This window comes from Mobula birostris, chromosome 23 (genome assembly GCF_030028105.1).
Source record: "Mobula birostris isolate sMobBir1 chromosome 23, sMobBir1.hap1, whole genome shotgun sequence".
In the NCBI taxonomy this organism is placed as follows: domain Eukaryota; kingdom Metazoa; phylum Chordata; class Chondrichthyes; order Myliobatiformes; family Myliobatidae; genus Mobula; species Mobula birostris.
The window spans coordinates 18787148-18809674 of NC_092392.1; the positions used below are offsets into that span (position 1 = coordinate 18787148).

Genomic DNA, 22527 nt, shown 5'->3' on the forward strand with positions numbered 1-22527 from the left:
AAACCCACCCGGTTCACTAATGCCTAGTCACTCTACACTTAGAGCAATGTTGTCCTTACCTGAACGAATATAGAAAGCCAATCATTGTGGGGCAATTAGGTATGAGCCATATGAAGGGCAGGCTAATAATATTTCCATACTGAGAACATTTTAAAATAACTGAGTATTTCCACGCTTGGCCTTTCCCCATCGACAGCCCATCCCAGACATACTTGCAGCTCTTCTTTGGCAACCTTGTTAATGCTATCGCTCTGCTACCACACGGACACTTGAAGAAGCGCTTGACTGCATCATGCCAGTGATAGTCATGGTTTTCACTCACACACATCTCTAGTGGCTTGAAATATGTATATTTACACTGTTAAGAAAGTGAGAAAAATATTAGGTATTATCACTGTATAGACACAGAAATTATCACACAGTCTATTGCTCTGTAGACCATAAATCAACAAGACATAGGAGCAGAATTAGGCCATCTGGCCCATGTACTGTGGAAACAGTTCAATTGAAGTTTGACAAGATTGCACGACTGATGAAGATAATTTTACCAAAGTAAAACGCTTAATGATGCTATAATCATCTGTAAGATTCATACTTGCATGTGTTATTTCAATAGTTAACAATTTTTGGTTTAAGTATGTTTGCCTTTATTATTTGAGGCATTGAGTTCAAGAGTTGGAAAATGTTGCAGCTTTATAAAAGACTATTTAGGCTGTGTTTAATTCTGGTTCCCCTTTACAGGGAAGATGTGAAGGCCTTGGAGAGGGTGCAGATGATATTCACCAGGATGTTGCCAGGGCATGCGCTATAAGAGAGGCTGGACAAACTTGGGGTGTTTTCTCTGGAGTGGTGGAGGCTGAGGTTTATAAAATTATGAGAGGCATAGATAGACAGGTGACATCTTTCTCCCAGGGTTGAAACGTCTTATACCAGAGGGCATGCATTTAAGTTGAGAGAGGGGTAAGTTCAAAGAAAATGGCCAGGTCAAGTTTTTTTTAAACACAGTGCGTAGTGGGTGCTTGAAAAATACTGTCAAGGGTGGTGGTGGAGGCAGATATGATGCAAATGTTCAAGCAGTTCTTAGGCATATAAATGTACAAAGAATAGAAGGATATGGACAAAAGGGATTAGTTTAGCTGGCACTTAGTTACTGGTTTAATTAGTTCGGCAGAAGATTGTGGGCCGAAGTGTCTATATTTGTATTCTACTGTTCTATGGAATATAAATTTTGATCAATAGTTCACCATTTAAAATAAGATCATTCTTGGGATGAAAGCAAGCCTAATGCTTATTGGCTTTCTCTTGCTTTTCTGAAGTGGTTATGTTTTTCCCTTGAAATACCTCTGCTCTTGCTTTGAAAGTGCTCAAGTTCTCCAGGCAGAGTTTCAGATCAGCTCTGTGCATCTATATGCTACACTATTTCGATGTTAAAGGCCCAGTGCATGTAATGGCATCAAATTCCATCTATAATTGGTTATTCTGAAACTTACAGCAACTTCAGGATTTCTTCACTGTGGAAATCTTTACATTTTTGTAGGGGTGCTGTATGCTGCCTTTTCCTTTGCTATCATATGAAGGTGAATTTAAACTATCCATAACCCAGCCTCTCTAAACAAATGCACTGAAAATCTTAAACACTAGAAATTCTGCAGATGCTGGAAATCCAAAGAAACACACACCAAATGTGTCAAAAGTGGAATTTCCCAGTAGCCAACCATTTTAATTCCTACTCCCATTCCGACATGCCAGTCCATGGCCTCCTCTTGTGCCATGATGAGGCCACTCTCAGGGTGAAGGAGCAACACCTCATATTTCAGCTGGGTAGCCTCCAACCTAATGGGATGAATATCGATTTCTCCTCTCGGTAAAAAAAAAATCCCCCTTCCCTCTTCTTCTATTCCCCACTCTGGCCTCTTACTACCTGCATATCATCTCCACTGGTGCCCCTCCAGATTTCCTTTCTCCCATGGTCCACTCTCCTCCCCCATCAGATTCCTTCCTCTCCAACCCTTTACCTTTCCCACCTACCTGGCTTCATCTATCCTCCTTCCCCTCCCCCACCTTTTCATTCTCCCTTCATTTCCAGTCCTGAAGAAGGGCCTCAGCTCAAAATGTTGACTGTTTATTCATTTCCATAGATGATGCCTGACCTGAGTTCCTCCAGCACTTTGTGTGTGTTACTCTGAAAATCTTAAGCTTTGATATACAAAGTTTTGGAGTTTTTAATTGTAATACTAAATTAACACTTGGAAACTAATGTTAAAAACCTCAAAAACGTAAGCAATTCTGCAGATGCTGGAAATTTAGAGCAACACACACAAAATGCTGGAGGAACTTAGCAGGCCCCAAACACCAACTCTTCATTCCTCTTCATATATTCTGCCTGACCTATAGAGCTCCCCCGGAATTCCGCATGTTAAAAACCTCTTTACGTTTGCAGATTGTGCCTCTTTCATGTAACAATGTCAGAAATTATTATAATTCTTATGATTTTCACCTTTTGTCTTTTCCTAATTCGCTGTGTGTGAATGTACTGTATGGTTGGTGCTCAGCCTGATGTCAGGTCGGCTGCAGGAAGTCTTTTGAACTGATGACTGATCAGAGCTAGTGCAAGGACTGTTATTTCACTGGTGATTGCAATTTACAGGCACGCTGGAGGAGATTTAGAATTGCATACAAACGAGATGAGGTAACACAGATCGTCTTCCTTCCAAATGAATCAATAAATTTTGAAGCCAACAGTCACTTTTGTATAATTCAGTTGGGATTGTAAAATCTGTTCAGTTACTGAGGTAACCACTGCAGATCTCCTAGAATATTTGATTAAACATTTCAATGGGCGTTTGAAACGACCACACTGTCAAATTCCTTCTTCTACATTTCCAAAATTTAAACTTGAAAAAATTTTGCTTTTCATTTATCATAAATCCATGTTGGGATTCAACATGCTATATCTCATTCAGATATTGAATAACATGCATTACCCATTTCCCATCTTTGGGGTCAGATTTAAGCTATTATACTTCAGTAACTTCTGTGCCAGGTTTGAAACAAGAATATTAGTAGATATGTGTAATGACGAAGAAAAGAGATATTTTAAGGAGACACAAGAAATGCTGAACAGTCACTGAAGTGGATGAGGGGAAGTCAACTTTGTGATTGATGACAAAGGATCATATCATCATCAAAGGCTTCTACAGATCTACCGTGAAGGGCATTCTAACTGGGTGCATTGCTGTCTGCTATGGAGGGGCCAATGTACATGATGGGAAATAGCTGCCAGCTTCATCATGCTTCATCATGGGCACTGGCTTCCACATCATCGAGGACATGCTCTGGTCCTGTAATTACTGGAACTTAGAAGAATGAGGGGTTACCTAATTAAAATCTATCGAATGGTGAAAGATATTGATAGAGTATATGTAGAGAGGATGTTTCCTTTGGTGAGAGGACACAGCCTCAAAATAGAGGAGTGCCCTTTTAGAACTGCAATGAAGAGGAATTTCTTTAGCCAGTGGTAAACCTGTGGAACTTGTTGCCAGAGGCAACCAAGTCTTTATGTATATTTAAGGCAGAGATGGATAGATTCTGGATTGGTCACGGCATGAAGGGACATGGAGGGAAGATAGGAGATGGAAGCTGAGAGGAAATATGAATCAACCATGATGAAATGGCAAAGCAGACTAGATGGGACAAATAGGCTAATTCTGCTCTTGTATCTTATGGTCTTATATATCAGCAATATTAAGCCTGATTCTGATTGATACTTAAAACAAGTCACGGGACCAAATGCAGAGGCACCAGAATATTTGTTCATCATCCATGCCCTCATAAAGCAGAACAAAATCTGTCCAAATTCCGTGAAACAGTATTTACTGCACCAACAATTAAACTGACCATGTGCTACTTCTGAATAAAACATCTTACAAGAAACAATTGCAGTGTGACTTACATAATTGTCTTGACACACAATACAATATGTTGCTTTTCCTGCCATCAGTATTTACAGCTCTGGCAATGATTTCCAGAAAATTAAGATTAAAATCAAAACAGTCATTTTTTTAAAGACAAAAATAAACTTTCAGGTAAAAAATAGTTGTCAATGTCAAGTTAACTGTTGTTAAACCAAGCTTGATCAAAATCCTAAGTTTCAAATTGGTATGTTAAGTTTGGGAGTTCCTATTTTGGTGTCTAGTGTGGAGGTGAAGGGACATAGGACATTACAGCACAGTAAAGCCCTTAGACCCACAATGCCATGCCGGCCCTTTAACTGATCAATGTAATCCTTCCCTCCCACAAAGCTCTCCATTTTTCTATCATCCACCTGCCTATCTAAGAGTTTTTTTAATGCCTCTACCCTGGCAGTATATTCCATGTGCCCACTACTCTGTGTAAAAATCTTACTTCTAATATCCGCCCTATACTACCAATCACCTTAAAATTAATAGAGTCACACCTAAATATCTGCATTTTATAATTCAGTGATTACAAACAAAGTGCAAAAGTAAATTGTAAACTTTAAGGTGTATGATCTGTTTATATGAACAGCTATTTATGAATCATGACTTTACATCAGATTTATTAGTTACATGTGCATCAAAACATACAGTGAAATGCTTTACCATAGTTTTTATTTCAAAAGCTTGGCCCAATTGTTTCATACAGGGATTGAAACCTCCAGGGTGGTACAGTAGTGGAACCAATATATCTGATGCTCCATAGCACCAGAGACTAAGGTTCAATCCTGACCTCAGGTGCTCCCTGTGTGTTGAGTTTGCATGTCCTCCCTTGTCCTACAGGGTTTCCCTTGGATGCACGAGCTTCCTCCCACATACTGAAGATAAGCAAGGTACTTGGCCACATAACATGCCTCTCATAGGTAGGTGAGCGGTAGAATCTGGGTGGAGGTGATGGGAATGTGGGGAGGGTAAAATATGGGATTGATGTAGAATTGGCTTACATGTGGGCTGAAGGGCCTGTTCCCCTGCTTTAACTTTCTCTGAATCCGTCCGCACAGAGTCCTTTCTCATTTAAGTATCCAGAACTTTAACTGGCACTTTCTATTAATTACTTTTCAAAATAATTTTGAATTTTAAGCTTGATCAGATGCCACATTGCTCCATATGTGCTATAGGACTATTAAAACAAAACCAATTCATGCCATTTTAAACGTTTGTTTCCCCCAGGCAGTTTATCTGATTAACCATTCTAGTTAGACTCCCACCCCACTCTACCTCTGATCTCAGTCAGTGCACTGCACTCTAAACTCAAAAACTATTTTTATATTGTAAATGCATGCTGATATTTATGTACATTTTATTCAAAATCTGTACTTTAACTTCTGACTTTATTTTTATATAATTCTTTATTAGCTGTTGAATGTTGTTTTATGTTGCATGTTGTGCCAACACGCCACAGCAAATTCCTAATACATATAAATGTATATGGCGAATAAAGTTGGTCGTTGGTCAGACACAACTGGAGTTAAACAGAAATAGCATGACTTACCCCAATTTAGAGGCATCACTAAAAGGTTTATTTTTTTTGGACAAGATGTTATGTCATGTTGTGAGGATACATATGAACCACCTCAAAGAAACAATGGAAAGAATCTTTAGCTCTTTATAAAAGAATGCAGATTTTACACCTGCTCTCAATTAGAATAGCATTCAGTCTTGCCAAAGCAACACTTCCATGAAGATTGGACATGATGAATGCAGATGAAGGATCTAAATGAATGTTTACACTTAACTCTTAAAATGGATTCCACTGACTTACTCACCACCAAGGAAAAATTGAAAACTCATCACCATATCATCCACCATTTCCTCCCTTGTTTCATTTAACACCCTTGGATATGTTCCACCTGGGATTGGGAATTATCTGTTTCAAAGACGCTGAACTCCATAATACCTAGTTTTCTATCCCGTAGAGGACTGCACAAGTTTTTACCACAATATCAGCATTACCGTTCTTCATTTTGAATACAGTCTCAATGTTTTTAATCAAGCACTGTACCTCATCCTCTGTTTCCCCAGGGTTACGTTTTTGCTCCTTAATGGATCTTATTCTTAGCTTTTTTTCTTTATGCACTTCTGAAACATCTTTGGATTTTCTTTGACTTTGTTTGGCACTATTAGTTACAGTACAGAACTTCACAGCATATTACAGGCCCTTCGGCCTACAATGTTGAGCCAACTGAATAGTTCCTGATATCCCTTTTAATTTCACTAGTATGCTTGCTATACTCTTCCAAGCTTTCTGTTTTACTAAGCCCCATGTCCAACATTACCATGGGAAAAGATCACAACCTTTTACTGTGCTAGCCCATGTAGCATTTCACATTTATTTGCCATAACCACAATATCAAAAAAATGGGTTTTAAGGAGGGTCTTAAAGAAGGAGAAGTTACAGAGACAGGGAGGGAATTTCTAAACAAAGGCCTCTAACAGCCTCTAAGGAATTTTAGATTTGAAAAGAGGACAATTGCACACAATGAAGGAGAATTTTTCCGATTAAATTAATTATTTACCATCTTGCAAGTGACAACTCTACACTTCATCTCACGGATGCTTTTCATTTTTTCTTCCATTTGCTCTTTCTTTACACGTGGCTCAAAATACTGCTCTTGAAACTCTATTTCAGCCTGTTGAAACAAATAATATTTCTCAAAACTCATTAGCAAATCATATTTTGTATTTCTGGAAAGGTGACATACACACAGTGGCTAGTTTATTAAGTCGCCATCCTGTTGGTTTGAACCAGTCTGGCCATTCTTCTCTGACTACTCTTATTAACAAGGTATTTTCGTCCATAGAACTGTCGCTCACTGGATGTTCTTTGCTTTATACACCAATCTCTGTAAACTCCAGTGCATGAAAATCACAGGAGATCAGTAGTTTCTGAGGTACTAAACTACCCTAACTGGCACCAATAATCATTCCACAGTCAAAGTCACATAGGGTTCATTGCCATTCTGATGTATGGTCTGAACTACAACTGAACCTCTTGACCATGTCTGCATGCTTTTATGTAGAGTGGCTGCCACGTCATTGGCTGATTAGAGCAGGTGTACTGGTATACCTAATAAAGTGGCCACTGAGTGCATATAACCAATAACAGATGAGCCAGATTTTGTGATTTGGCACTGTTTACTGCTAAAACACTATGAAACCAATAGTTTTGTCAGAATAACCACATGGCCAGGCAAGTGTAAACATCCATAAGTCGCTGAGTGGTTCCTGCTCTTCTCTAGAGAAAGCTACATTAGTTTTTACTAGAAATCTGTGATTTAACCAGTACTCAACATGCTGACATCTATTTTAACTGGGGAACAGAATACTGAAAACGCCAAGCTACGTTGAGTGAATTTTTAACGATATTTTTAATAGCTCAGCTATCTCTCTTGTGTAAAAGTATAACTGTCATTTCTTTAAGTATTAAGTACTGAAGTCAATATATATTATATATATTTTAGTCTCCACCTTAAGCTCAACGGATTCCTGAAAGGAGATTTGATATGTCACCAAACACTCTTACAGATTTCTATGTGGAGAGCGTTCTGACTGGTTGTATAATCGCCTGGTACAGAGCCTCCAAAGCACAGGATCACGAGAGGCTGCAGAGGGTTGGAGACTCAGCCAGCTCCTTCACGGGCATAACCATCGAGGACATCTTCAAGCAGCAGTGCCTAAAGAGGGCAGCATTTATCACTAAGGACTTCTTCTCATTACTACTATCACAGAAGAGGTATAGGAGCCTAAAGATCGATACTCAATAAGTCAGGGACAACTCCTTCTCCTCTGCCATCAGATTACTGAATGGTCCATGAATCCCTTAACACTACCTCATTGTTCCTTTTTTGCACTAGCAATTTTTATGCCTTTGCACTGTACTGCTGCCACAAAACCAATAAATTTCATATCATATAAGTCAGTGATAATAAACCTACTAATGATTCTGAACAAGCACCCTTTTCTAAGCTCCATCACAGAAAATGATTAGCAGGTGGACAGAGGAAACAATTTGTGGATTTTCTCTTTGAAAAAGTGTAACATGCCATCATCTTGGGGGAATCTCTGGCCCATATACTCAGTAAATGAAATGCAGAATCTGTCAAGCTATCTATCTCCTGCCCCCACTGTGGCAAGTATACAAATCTTGCATCAATCTGTAGAGCAGACCATTGCACAGCTTATAGAACCATAGTGAAAGCAAAGAAACCTCAACTTTGAGGGACTGCCGAGGAAGTTATTATTTTCAAATCTATTCGCATTACTATTCTGTCACAATTTTAAAAATTTTGCAAGCTTACATGGTGTTAAGCTAAACAGCAGAGCAGTTTAAAGTGACGGTGTAGTTAATGAATATTGTCAGATAGTAATCAGTAAGGCAGAAATCATTATATATTTTGAGTCAGAGTCATACAGCATACAGTATGGTTACAGGCTCTTCAGCCCACCAGTCCATGCTGACTATGGTGCCTACACAGTTAGTCTCAATTTTCTGCATTCAGCTAATATCCCTTCAAGTCCCACCCCTCTACGTACACATCAAAGTGCTTCTTAAATGATGCTCAGAATCAGAATTATTATCACCGGCATGTGTGGTGAAATTTGTTAACTCAGTAGCAGCAGTACAATGCAATATATGACAATATATTTTTAAAAAATAAGTAAATCAATTACAGTAAGTAATATAAATATTTTTTAAAAAGTGTGGTACAATGGGTACAATGTCCATTTAGGAATCGTATGGCAGTGGGAAAGAAGCTGAATCACTGAGTATATGCCTTCAGACTTCTGTACCTCCTTCCTGATGATAACAATGAGAAGGGGGTATGCCCTGGGTGATGGGGGTCCTTAATAATGGACATTGCCCTTCTGAGGCACTGCTCCTTGAAGATGTCTTGGATACTACCGAGGCTAGTACCCAAGATGGAACTGACTAATTTTACAACTTTCTGTAGCTTCTTTTGGTCTTGTGCAGTAGTTCTTCCATACCAGAGAGTGATAAAGCCTGTCAGAATGCTCTCTATGTTAAATATATAGAAGTTTTCTGAGTGTTTTAGGTGACAAACCAAATCTCTTCAAACTCCTAATGAAATATAGCCACTCTTTTGTTTTTTTATAGCTGCATTGATATGCTGAGACCAGGTTAGTTCCTAACAGATCTTGACACACAGGAATTTGAAACTGCTCACTCTTTTCATTTCTGATCCCTCTATGAGAATTGGTTTGGGTTCCCTCATCTTACCCTTCCTGAAGTTCACAATCAGCTCTTTCATCTTACTGACATTGTGTGCAAGGTTGTTACTGTGACACCACTCAACTAGCTGGTATATCTCATAAGAACATAATAGGGGCAGGAGTAGGCCATCTGGCCCATTGAGCCTGCTCCACCATTCAATAAGATCATGGCTGATCTGGCTATGGACTCAATTCCACCTACCTGCCTTTTCCCCATAACCCTTAATTCCCCTACCATGCAAAAATCTATTCAACCTTGTCTTCAATACATTTACTGAGGTAGTCTGCACTGCTTCATTAGAGTAGAGAATTCTGCAGATTCACCACTCTGGGAAAAGCAGTTCCTCCTCATCTCCATCCTAAATCTACTCCCCCGAATCTTGAGGCTATGTCCCCTAGTTCTAGTCTCACCTACCAGTGGAAACAACTTTCCTGCCTCTATCTTATCTATCCCTATCATAATTTTATATGCTTCTATAAGATTTCCTCTCATTCTTCTGAATTCCAGCGAGTGCAGACCCAGGTGACTCAGCCTGTCCTCATAGTCTAACCCCCTCATCTCTGGAATCAACCTGGTGAACCTCCTCTGCACCGCCTCCAAAGCCAGTATATCCTTTCTCAAGTAAGGAGACCAGAACTGCACACAGTACTCCAGGTGCGGCCTCGCCAGAGTGGATGACCTTGCATTTACCAACATCTTGCTCCCGTAAGCCCACTCATCTCCACTGGAGATTCTACCAACAATGGTCGTGTCATCAGCAAATTTATAGATGGTGTTTGAGCTGTACCTAGCCACACAATCATGGGTATAGAGAGAGTAGAGAAGTGGGCTAAGCACACATCCGAGGTGCACCAGTGTTGATCATCAGTGAGGAGGAGATGTAATCACTAATCCACACAGATTGTGGTCTTCTGGTTAGGAAGTCAAGGATCCAACTGCAGAGGGAGGTAGAGAGGCCCAGGTCCTGTAGCTTATCGATCAGGACTGTGGGAATGATGGTGTTAAACGCTGAGCTATAGTCAACGAACAACATCCTTGCATTGGTGTTTGTTTTTGTCCTGGTGATCTAAGGCCATGTGAAGAGCCATTGAGATCGAGTCTGCCTCTTGTGGCATAGGTAAATTGCAGTGGGTCCAGGTTCTTGCTGAGGCAGTTCATTCTAGCCATGACCAACCTCTCAAAGCATTTCATCACTGTAGATGTGAGTGCTACTGGGCGATAGTCATTAAGGTAGCTCACACTACTCTTCTTAGGCACTGGCATAATTCTTTCCTTTTTGAAGCAGGTGGGAATTTCTGATTGTAGCAGTGAGAGGTTGAAAATGTCTTTGAATACTCTGCCAGTTGTTCAGCACAAGTTTTCAGAGCCTAACCAGGTACTCCATCCTGCTGTCTTGTGAGGTTCACCCTCCTTAAAGGCAGCCTAACATCGACCTCCGAGACAGATATCACAGGGTCACCAGGTGCAGCAGTGATCTCCAGGGAGCTGTAGTTATGTTCTCCCTTTCAAAGCAGCAGGTTTCATGCAAAAGGCGTTGAACTCATCTGATACTGTTATAGCTGCTTCAACTACTTCCTCTGGCAGCTTGTTCCATCTTCTCACCACCTTCTGCATGAAATAAGTTGCCCCTCGAATCCCTTTTAAATCTTTCCACAAAATCTATGCCTTCCAGGTTTAGTCTTCCCTACTGTGGAAAAGACTTATCCACCTTATAAATAGATTCACCTTATCTATGCTACTTAACTTTAATTTTTTTCAATAAGGTCACCTTCATTCTCTGCAATCAAACATTTTATATTTCACATAAAATATCTATAACTATTCAACTTATAATAGAAATCTTATAAAATTCATCTATTTTCCTTTCCTTAAAATAATATTATTGATCATTTATGAAGATTCAGAAGTTTCTGATTTATGAGAAAGAACACATTAATGATTGACAAACATGAGGTCTGCATATTGCCAAAAGAATCCAAGGAAAAATATGGAGATTTCATAATCTGTACGAACCGAGTTAACTGGTGTTTCAGAGCGGGATTATAAGTCTCTCGAAGCAAAAGCAAATATGAAGTTTCATATACCCATTGAGTGGAACACAGATTGCTGTTGTATGATTATTCAGTGCAGTTTTGACAGGAAAATCATGGACTGAAGGTAAACCACAACTGGCTTCATTCCATTCTTTACAGTGCTGCAGTTAGAGAAGCAAGACAAAGAGTGACTGGTTGTACCTCTTGGATTGTGCCAATGTGTCTTGATTTTGCATTTAGTATTTTCCGAAACTCTTCTGAGTCCAGGTACTCCAGCTGGACACGGTGCTTCTTTAACATTGGTTCATCATTTCCTTGGTGGAAACAGAATTAAAAAGTTTGGACAGGTGACATGAATGCCAACGATCTTTGCAAGCAAATAGGAAACAGCAGAATAATGGCAGTGTTATTTGTTAGCAAAGTAAATCAAGGTTTGCATCGTACAGCCAATCTACATTAAACTTACAGTGTTCAGTTGGTGGAAGACAAGCTGGAGTGTGTTCGTCTGTGGCTGCACTAATGTGTGATGAAGACTGTTGTGAGCTTGTTCTTGCAGAAACATGGCTCCAGGACAACATCCAATGCACCATCAATCTACAGGCATGACACTCAGGGGCTTGGGCTATATTACTTTTTTGTGACTGTATGTTTTATTGCTTTGGTAATTATATGTGCTATATGTACTTTGTGTTGTGTGTGACTGCTGATACTCTGTTTTGTACCTCGGCCCCAGAGGTACGACAGTTAATTTGACTGTATTCCTGTGTGTGACTGAATGACAATTAAACTTGAACTTGAATTTAAACAAGTTTGTCAACACAAATTCCAAAGGTCTGAAATGAATTATATGGTATAAGCACAAGAGATTCTGCAGGCTCTTGAAATCCAGAGTGACCCACATAAAATACTCGAGGAACTCAGCAGGTCAGGCAGCATTGACAGAGGGCGAAAACAATTCACGTTATAGGCTGAAATCCTTCATCACAGGGGTTCCCAACCTGGGGTCCATGGACCCCTCGGTTAATGCTAGGGGTCTTTGGCACTGTTACGTAACTAGCAACAATGAATATCAATCGAGGCAGGTTATATAAAAACAACCAAACATTTATTAAACATGGATAAACAATAAAAATAAATGAAAACCTTAACCGGAAGTTAACCGCTATGCAGCCGTTCAACAAGTCATCACTTGGCACTGGTTCTGAAAGTGTTAAATGCGAAAACAGTTCTTAAAGCGGTAAAGTCAGATATAGTTCTTAAAATGGTAACTTTGAAAGTCCAACAGATTTATACGTTCAATTGGGAGAGATTTCTCTGGAGAAGGATTTCTTCGTAGACGTGACTTTCTTGCTGGTTCTGTCCACAGGATACACGATGCCGGAAATAAACAGTTTTAAACAACTGACCTTAAATTCTTCTAGAGAGCAAATCCCGCATGAACTCCTTGCTCTTTTGGCAAGAGTTATCTTTGATGCAGATCACTACTCCTTCAACAAAGACTCACTAAGGTCGATCCTTTGTTAAGCTGCTGAACGATGCCGACTCCTCTCAATCCTTCGGGTCCTGTAATTCGATAAAGTCTTCACTCCCCCGTACTACTGCTGGAATAAGCAGCAGTAGTAAAAATTACTACCAGCAAAAATTGCCAATCCAGCACTATTGTACCTTGCAACAGAACGTAACGACCGTTTTAAAAATGAAACTGCTTCATAAAAACAAATACGCAACAGAAACAGAGACACAGTACGTTCTAGCTGGAAATCTAAAAACTAAAAACTAACTGTGTCATCTGGGGTCTTCCCTTATATACCCATGGTGCACATGTCATCAGGTGACCTCACATCAGCAGGAAAACTACATCAGCTGACCTCCAAAAGACCATTACATCATTCTCACAAAAGAAAATCACAGATCTCCTTGAGGCATAACAGGCACTAAAAAGGTTGGGGATCCCTGCTTCTTAGCTAATAAGGTTGACAGTTTATTCCCCTCTATAGATGCCGCCTGATCTGTTTAATTTCTCTGGCATTTTGCGTGTTTCTATAATCTAAAGTTACCACTGTCAGTGGATATGCCAGAGGTTCAATTTCTTTACACAATTATATTCTCAACAATATTGGAATCTTTAACTAACGTCAGCCAAGACTCAGTGGGTCAGATTCTTGCCTGACTGGTTTATGTGTTCAAGTCCACTCCTAGGAGCTGGCACAAAGTCCTGCTGCCCCAAGTCAGTACTGAATAAGTGTTCCATTGTTGTTGCTGCTGTCTTGTGCATGGGTTATACTGAGGCCTCTGCCTCTGAGTACTCTTTCAACAATCCTATAACTCGGGTTCTCAGCATCATCTATCCACCTGGTGAAGGGTCTCAGCCCAAAACATAGTGTTGACTAATTTTCATAAATGCTGCCAGGCCTGCTGAGTTCCTCCAGCATTTTGTGTGTGTTTATCTATCCACCTATCCATGCATATTAATTATTTTTTTTATTTGCCTAGTTCCTCTTCTTTTTCACATTGGTTGTTTGTCAGTCTTGGTGCGTAATTCTAAATTTGTTCTATTGGATTTATTTGTTCTATTGAGAAGGCTTGCAAGAAAATGAATCAAAAGGTAATATATGGTGATAACAAATTTACTTGGAACTTTGAATGAAAAACATCCTACAATTTATGTTGAAAAAGAGCTGAAGAATGTGATCGACATTATTAAACACTGTTGTGCATGAAGCCTTTGCCACATATCCTCCTTTACCACAGGGACTCCACTTCAAAAGCACTGATTGTAAGTCAGTTTGTAAAAACTCAAGGAGGTTAAAGGTACTATTGAATTTCAATGCTTTCTTGCTACCAACTCCGTGGTGTTATTTCCCATTTGTGCAGTTAGGAATGTATTGCACGTGCCATTCTTTGCAGCCAATTATTTAACAGGACAGGGGAAATGTGCAGAAGGTTGTGATGATGACTTTGTTGCCTGACATTTTAGGTGTATTTATAATCCTCATGCCTAGCTCCACTTATATTTTAACTAGCATTATCACCTCTATCTGCGCATCTGGGATGTACAAAAATTGCAATGTGACCGCTGATGTTAAAAAAGACATCACTATTGTAGAACATAGAACATAACAGCACAGTATAGGCTCTTCGGCTCACAATGTTATGTCAACCTTTATACCTATTTTAGTATCAATCTAACCCTTCCCTCATACATACCCCTTCATTTTTCTATCATCCATGTGCCTATCTAAGAGTTTCTTAATTGTCCCTAATGTATCTGCCACTACCACTGTTCCACATACCCACCACTTTCTGGGTACCTTACACCCCCCCTATACTTTTCTCTAATCACCTTAAAATTACGCACATTGGTATTAAACATTAATGTCTAGTTATAGTCTTCCCTTTTTCTCCAATTCCACCTTGGCCACCTGTCCTAGTTAAATTTGACGTTGATTTTTTTTCTCTAAAGTCCATATTTAAGATGAAAACCTCTTAAATACCAAGTTCTTCCTTTCCTTTCATAGCTTACTCTTTACCTTACCATTCCCTCCAAAGCCATTTAGTATCCTCAATGCTCTCCTCAACTCTCTCTCTCTCTTTCTTTCTTTTTTCAACCTCACAAATCTATGCTCTTCTATCCCATGTTCATTTCCCTGATGACTGGTTCACACATTTCTCCACAGATGCATTTAGAATCAGAATCAAAATCAGGTTTAATATCACTGGCATATGCCGTGAAATTTGGTGTTTAGTGGCAGCAAAATATAACACTAAAAACTGTAAATTTGTAAAAATATATTTTAAAAAATCAAATTAAATAAGTAGTGCAAAAAAAGAGCGGGAAGAAAGTGAGATAGTGCTCATGGGTTCATAGTCCATTAAGAAATCTGATGACAGAGGGGAAGAAGCTGTTCCTGAAACGTTGATATGTGTCTTTAGGCTCCTGTACCTCCTCCTTGATAGTAACAATGAGAAGAGCGCATGTCCTGAGTGATGGGGGTCCTTAATGACGGATGCTGCCTTTTTGAGGCATTGCCTTTTGAAGCTGTTCTCGATACTGGGGAAACTAGTGCCCAAAAAGTCAACTGTACTCTTTTCCATAGAAGGGTCTTGGCCTGAAACGTCGACTATACTCTCTTCCATAGAAAGGGTCTCAGTTCGAAACATCGACTGTACTCTTTTCCATAGAAAGGGTCTCAGTTCAAAAAGTCAACTGTATTCTCTTCCACAGAAAGGTTCTCGACCCAAAACATCAACTGTACTCTTTTCCGTAGAAAGGGTCACGGCCTGAAATATTGACTGTACTGTTTTCCATAGATGCTGCCTGGCCTGCAGAATCTCTCCAGCATTTTGTACCCCACTGAGGAGCACCAGGCCATTCTCTCCCACATCATCACTGACCTTATTAACTCTGGAGATCTCCCATCCACTGTCATCAACCCCATAGTTCCCTCACCCTACACCTCCCATTTCTACCTCCTTCCCAAGATCCATAAACTTGCTTGTCCAGGTAGACCTACTGTTTCTGCTTGTTCCTACCCTATTGAACAGTCTTATCCCCCCGGTTCAGTTCCTTCCTACCTACATCCGTGACACTTCATACGCTCTTGATCTTTTCAATGATTTCAAGTTCCCTGGCCCCAGTTTTCACTATGGATGTCCAGTCTCCCATTCCTCACCAGGAAGGCCTCAAAGCTCTCCGTTTCTTTCTGGACACCAGACCCAACCAGTTCCCCTCCACCACCACCCTCCCCTGTCTGGCGGAACTCACCCTCACTCTTAATAATTTCTCCTTTGAGTCCTCCCACTCCCTTCAAACAAAAGGTGTAGCCATGGGCACTCACATGGGTCCCAGTTATGCCTGACTGTTTTGTCGGCTACATAGAACAGTCCATGTTCCAAGCCTACAATGGTATCTCTCTCCAACTTTTCCCATGCACTGGTATTGCTTTCTGCACCCATGTGGAGTTCGTTGACTTTGCCCCCAACTTCCACCCTGCCTTCAAATTTACCTGGTCCATTTCCGACACTTCTTTCCCCTTTCTCTATCTCTGGAGACAGCTTATCTACTAATGTCTATTATAAACCTACTGACTCTCACAGCTACGTGGACTATACTGCTTTGCACCCTGTTACTTATAAAAACGACATCCTCCTCTCAATTCCTCCATCCCTGCTGCATCTGCTCTCAGGATGAGGCTTTTCATTCCAGAACTAAGAAGATGCCCTCCTTCTTCAAAGAAAGGGGCTTCCCTTCCTCCTCCATCAGTGCTGCCCTCAACCATATCTCTTCCATTTTGCGCACGTCTGCCCGCACCCCACCATGGATAGGGTTTGTCTTGTCCTCACTTACCGCCTCACCAGCCTCCGCGTCCAGTACATAATTCTCCATAACTTCCGTCATCTCCAGCGGGATTCCACCAATAAGCACATCTCCAGTCCCTAACTTTCTGCTTTCCGCAGGGATCATTCCCTACACAACTCCCTTGTCCAGTCATCCCTCCCCATTGCTCTCCCTCCTAGCACTTATCCTTGCAAGCAGAACGAGTGCTACATCTGCCCCTCCAACTCCTCCCTCACTACCATTCAGGGCCCCAAACAATCCTTACCAGTGATACCTGTGAGTTTGTTGGGATTATCACCTGTATCTGGTGCTCCCGGTTTGGCCTCCTGTATATTAGTGAGACCAAATACAGATTGGGAGACTGCTATACTGATCACCCTCGCTCTGTCTGCCAGAAAAAATGGGATCTCCCAGTGGTCACTTACTTTAATTCCACCTCCCATTCCCATTCTGATATGTCAGTCCACAGCTTCCTCTACTGTTGCGATGAGGCCATACACAGACTGGAGAGCAACACTTTATATTCTGTCTGGGTAGTCTCCAACCTGATGGCAAGGGAACAACTCAACCTTCCAGTAATGGTCCCCACTCTCCTTCACCACTCCCCATTCCCATGTCCCTTTCTCACCTTATCTCCTAACCTGTCCACCATCTCCCTCTGGTGCTCCTCCCCCTTTTTTTCCATCCATGGTCTTCTGTCCTCTCCTTTCAGATTCCCTCTTCTCCAGCCCTATACCGCTTTCACCAATCAACTTCCCAGCTCTTTACTTCATCCCACCTCCCCATCACCTTGTGGTTCATCCTCCCCCTCCCCCACTTTCTTACTCTGACTCCTCATCTTTTTTTCCAGTCCTGATGAAAGGTCTCGGCCCAAAACATCGAATGTACTCTTTTCCATAGATGCTGCCTGGCCTTTTGAGTCCCTTCAGCATTTTGTGTGTGTTGTTTATAACTTTCTAGCCTTTTCTGATCCGGTGCAGTGGTCCCTCCATACTAGATGGTGATACAGTTAGAATGCTCCCCACGGTGCATTGGTAGAAATTTGCGAGCATCTTTGGTAACATATCAAGTCTCTTCAAACTCCTAATGAAATATAGGCACTGTCTTTTCTTTGTAATTGCATCAATATTGGTCTCAGATAGATCTTCAGAGATGTTGACATCCAGAAACTTGAAACTGCTCACCCTTTCCACTACTGATCCCTTGATGAGGACTGGTGTGTGTTCCCTCAAGTTCCCTTTCTTGAAGTCCACAGTTAATTCCTTGGTCTTACTGACATAGAGCGCAAAGTTGTTCCTGTGACACCACTCAACCAGCTGATCTATCTTGTACCTGTACGCCTCCTCGTCACCATCTGAAATTCTGCCAACAGTAGTTTTGTTGTTGGCAAATTTATAGATGGTGTTTGAGCTACAATAAATCTACAGTGAATGCAACTTGACTGGCTCGCCACTTGGCCTTGTATCACCTGGACAGCTACAGCAGGTTGCTGTTTATTGATTACAGCTCAGCGTTCAACACAATCATACCCTCATTTCTAATCAATCAAGCTACAAAACCTGGACCTCTATACCTCCCTCTGCAACTGGATTCTTGACTTCCTCACAGAGAGATTACAGTCTATGTGGATCAGAAGTAACATGTCCTCCTTGCTGACAATCAGCACATTTACAGATCTAACCTTTGCTTTCTCTCTCCCTCACTCATTCCCTTTTGGTAGCTTCTGTAGCCTATAACACTCAGTAAAAATACTTTAACATTGAGCATGGTTTCCCTGTCTTCATTCAACTTTTACTGGCAGCATCACCTGCAACCTTGACCTCTCATTACTTTACTCCCAACTTCAAAAACTTTCCAGGAAAGTTGTTACACCTCTTCACTCACAACTCTCCTGATACAACCACAACAACAATTTAAAAAAATCATCAATGGCAACACACGCAACATGCTGGAGGAACTCAGCAGGTCAAACAGCATCTATGGAGAGGAAGAGACACGATGTTTCTGCCAGATCTACCTTATCAATGTTCATTGTGAGCTTCAAGGATCATCCAGCATCACTCTCTATGAGGATAAATAAAGGAAAGCTTGACCCGCTCCAGCTTTAGCAAGATCACTACCCCACCAATCTGTGGATTACACCGATTTCTTTCGTAAAAGTAAAAGAGAGGAGCTGTTATCTTCATTGCTTTAATAAACACCTGTTTATCAAAGCAATGAAAACTACAGTTAACATTGATGGAATTTTCAAACAGCTCTGAACACCTCTGCCAGATCTATCAAGGACAGCGATACCTTTAACATCTGTTGGATGATGCTGAGGATGTTCTACGAGTCTGTGGCCAGTGCTATCATGTTTGCTGTTGTGTGCTGGGGCAGCAGGCTGAGGGTAGCAGACACCAACAGAATCAACAAACTCATTCGTAAGGCCAGTGATGTTGTGGGGATGGAACTGGACTCTCTGACAGTGGAGTCTGAAAAGAGGATGCTGTCCAAATTGCATGCCATCTTGGACAATGTCTCCAATCCGCTGCATAATAAACTGGTTGGGCACAGGAGTACATTCAGCCAGAGACTCATTCCACCGAGATGCAACACAGAGCGTCATAGGAAGTCATTCCTGCCTGTGGCCATCAAACTTTACAACTCCTCCCTTGCAGGGTCAGACACCCTGAGCCAATAGGCTGGTCCTGGACTTATTTCCTGGCATAATTTACATATTACTATTTAATTATTTATGGTGCAACTGTAACGAAAATCAATTTCCCCCAGGATCAATAAATATGACTATGACTAGATCTACCTTATCAATGTTCAGTGTGAGCTTCTACTATCATCCAGCATCACTCCCTACGAGGATAAATGAAGGAAAGCTTGACCATCTCCAGCTTTAGCAAGATCATTACCCCACCAATCTGTGGATTACACTAATTTATTTCATAAACGTAAAAGAAGAGAGAAGCACCCGTTTAGCAAAGCAATGAAAACTAAAGTTAATTAAACTAAATGATTCTGGGAATGAAAGGATTAACTAAAGTTTAACTTTAAAGTTGATGGAATTTTCAAACAGCTCTGAGCACCTCTGCCAGTTCTATCAAGGACACTAGCTGCCCCACCATCAAAGAACCACTTCTTTTCTCGTTAGATGTGAATGACAGAATTGATGGTTTTGTGGCCATGTTTGTGGACGATACGAAGATAGGTGGAGGGCCAGGGGTAGTACTGAGAGAGCAGGGAGTCTGCTGAAGGACTTGGATAGATTGGGAGAATGGACAAAGAAGTGGTAGGTGGAATATACTGTAGTGTAGGGAACTGTATGGTCATGCACTTTGGTAGAAGGAATAAAAGCATAGATTATTTTCTAAATGGGGAGAAAATTCAAAAATCTTAGGAGAAAAGGATGCTGGGAGTCCTCCTGCAAGATTCCCTAAAGGTTAACTTGCAGATTGAGTTGGTGGTGAGGAAGGCAAATGCAATGCTAGTGTTCACTTTGAGAGGACTAGAATATAACAGCAAGATGTAATGCTGAGGTTCTATAAAGCACCGGTCAGACCCCACTTGGATTACTGTGAGCAGCTTTGGGCCTGTTATCTAAAAAAAGATGTGCTGGCATTGGAGAAGGTCCAGAGGAGGTTCATGTGAATGATTCTGGGAATGAAAGGATTAACATGGGATGATGGCACTGGGCAAGTACTCACTGAAGTTTAGAAGAATGGGGGGGGGATCTCATTGAAACCTATCAAACATTGAAAGGTCGGCATAGACTGGATGTGAGGAGAATGTTTCCTATAGTTGGTGAGTCTAGTGCCAGAGGGCACAGCCTCAGACTAGAGGGATGGTCATTCAGAATAGATATGAGGAGGAATTTCTTTAGCCAGAAGACATGAATCTGTGGAATTCATTGCCAGAGGAGGCTGTGGATGCCAAATCATTAAATATATTTAAAGCAAAGGTGGCTGGGCTCTTGATTAGTCAGGGCATCAAAGGTTACAGGAAGAAAGCAGGAGAATGTGTTGAGAGGGGTAATATATCAGCCATGATGGAACAGTGGAGAAGACTTGATGAGCTGAATGGCCTAATCCTGCTCCTATGTCTTTTGGTCTTATTGTATAATAGTCAGTGCCCCATGAAGGTGCCATCCATCATTAAGAATTGTCACCATTCATGCCCTCTTCTCATTACTACAGGAGACTGAAGGCATACACTCAATGTTTTAGGAACACTTTCTTCCCCTCTGTCTTCAGATTTCTGAATGGTCTGTGAACACTACTTCACTTTTTGCTTCCGATTTAAGGTGGCGCTGGTGAAGCACAGCAGGAACATGCTGGCAGCAAACAAAACTACTAATTACTTTATTAATCACACTTTTTCTGAAAAACATTCACTGCAATCAATAGCCTGTAACTTCCCTTTCAGTGTTGATCTTTTGAACCGCCTCTATGACCTAGCATTTTTACAGTGTGAACTGAAGTTTAGAAGGTACTGGATGGTTGTGGTTGTGGTGTGCACGGGTCGAATCAAGGCAGCGGGCCCTGGCCCGAGAGCAGGGAATGAACCACTTTGGCTGCCGGGGTGGACTTGGAGGCGATTCAAAATGGCAGAACCGAGGCAGGGTAGAGTTGAGGAGGCAGGGCCCAGGCCTGAAAGTGAGGAACAAGTTGATGTTTGACTGATTTAATTGCCAGACCAGATTGGAAAGGTCAGTCATGGGCCAAATCGGGCTGGAGAGCGTATTGAAGTAGCAGGGCCCAGGTCTGAAAGCGAGGAACTATTCCCTGTTTGGCTGATATAAATGCTGGGCCAGATTGAAAAGGAAAGGGTGCCAGGGCTGGAGGTGAGGGACGGGCCAGTGTTCAACTTGCTGCCCGGTGAGATTTCCTCATCTCTGCATTGAAGTGAGGCTGTGGTCTACAATTAACGGGCTCCTGGATCGGCAGTGACTAGCTTCGTGGCCGTGGACTCCTTATCATGAACTTCAGTTCTGAATGTTATTTGCTTACTTTTATTGTTTGCACAATTTGTTTTTTTTTACCCCCTGCACATTAGATGTATAACGGTCTATTTTTTAATGGCTATTACTGGGATCCTTGTTTTGTGGCTGCCTGTAAGGAGAAAAATCTCAAAGATGTATATAATATACATACATTGATAATAAGAATACTTTGAACTTTTTGAACTATTTATATTTTATATTTCATATTGTAACATAGTAATTTTAAAACATTTTCCACTGTACTGCTGCTGCAAAACGACAAATTTCACAACGTCATTGATGATAAACCTGATTCTGATCAGCACAGGCCTGTGGCCATGAAGATAGCTACTGTTGTGACAATATAGACAATGGGATATTAAAAACATATTGATCTAAAGATAAGATGATGAGAAATGGGAACACATGATGACTCTCTAGTTTACAGAGAAGCCTTAAGTAATATTTACTTCAGTGGTTTTCTTTCAGTCAGAGCATAGTGCTGTTAATGTAGCTCTGTACTTGTGGTTAGCAGTATTACACATGTGGTGAGCCAATATGGCTTCCCACAGAACTTATGTGGTCCAGGCAAGGCCAAAAATAACCAGGAGTCTAATTTATTTTTATTCTATCCCTAAAGAGGAGAAAACAAATTTGTATTTCTCTTTACACATATCACTTTTCTTTACATTTCAATGTTTACCTATTTTCAATGTATTTTCCACATACACGTTTTTATACCAAAGCATGTTGTATAGAAATATAAATATTCTTCTACTTGCCTTAAAATTCAAGTTCCAGTTTATTGCCATTTGACTGTACATATGTACAATCAAACGAAATAATGTTTCTCTGGACCACGGTCCACCCACAAAACACAGGACATAAAATATTGCCATAAATAAGTTAATAAAGTATAACTGAAAGTGCATGCA

General features: G+C 40.9%; 1 protein-coding gene across 7 annotated transcripts in view; it reads right to left on the reverse strand.

Moving 5' to 3' along the window:
- The window catches only part of mcm10 (minichromosome maintenance 10 replication initiation factor), a 75072-nt gene that overhangs the window by 5469 nt on the left and 47076 nt on the right, over nt 1-22527 (reverse strand). For 6 of the 7 annotated variants that reach the window (XM_072240934.1, XM_072240936.1, XM_072240937.1 and 3 more), the window contains exons 16-18: nt 11484-11596; nt 6533-6646; nt 213-358 (exon numbers count right to left, since the gene is read on the reverse strand). In XM_072240934.1, the coding sequence (XP_072097035.1) occupies nt 213-358; nt 6533-6646; nt 11484-11596 (373 nt within the window). Of the gene's footprint in view, nt 1-212; nt 359-6532; nt 6647-11483; nt 11597-12015; nt 12884-22527 lie in introns of those variants that run through there. The other variant, XM_072240938.1, reaches the window with a different exon arrangement.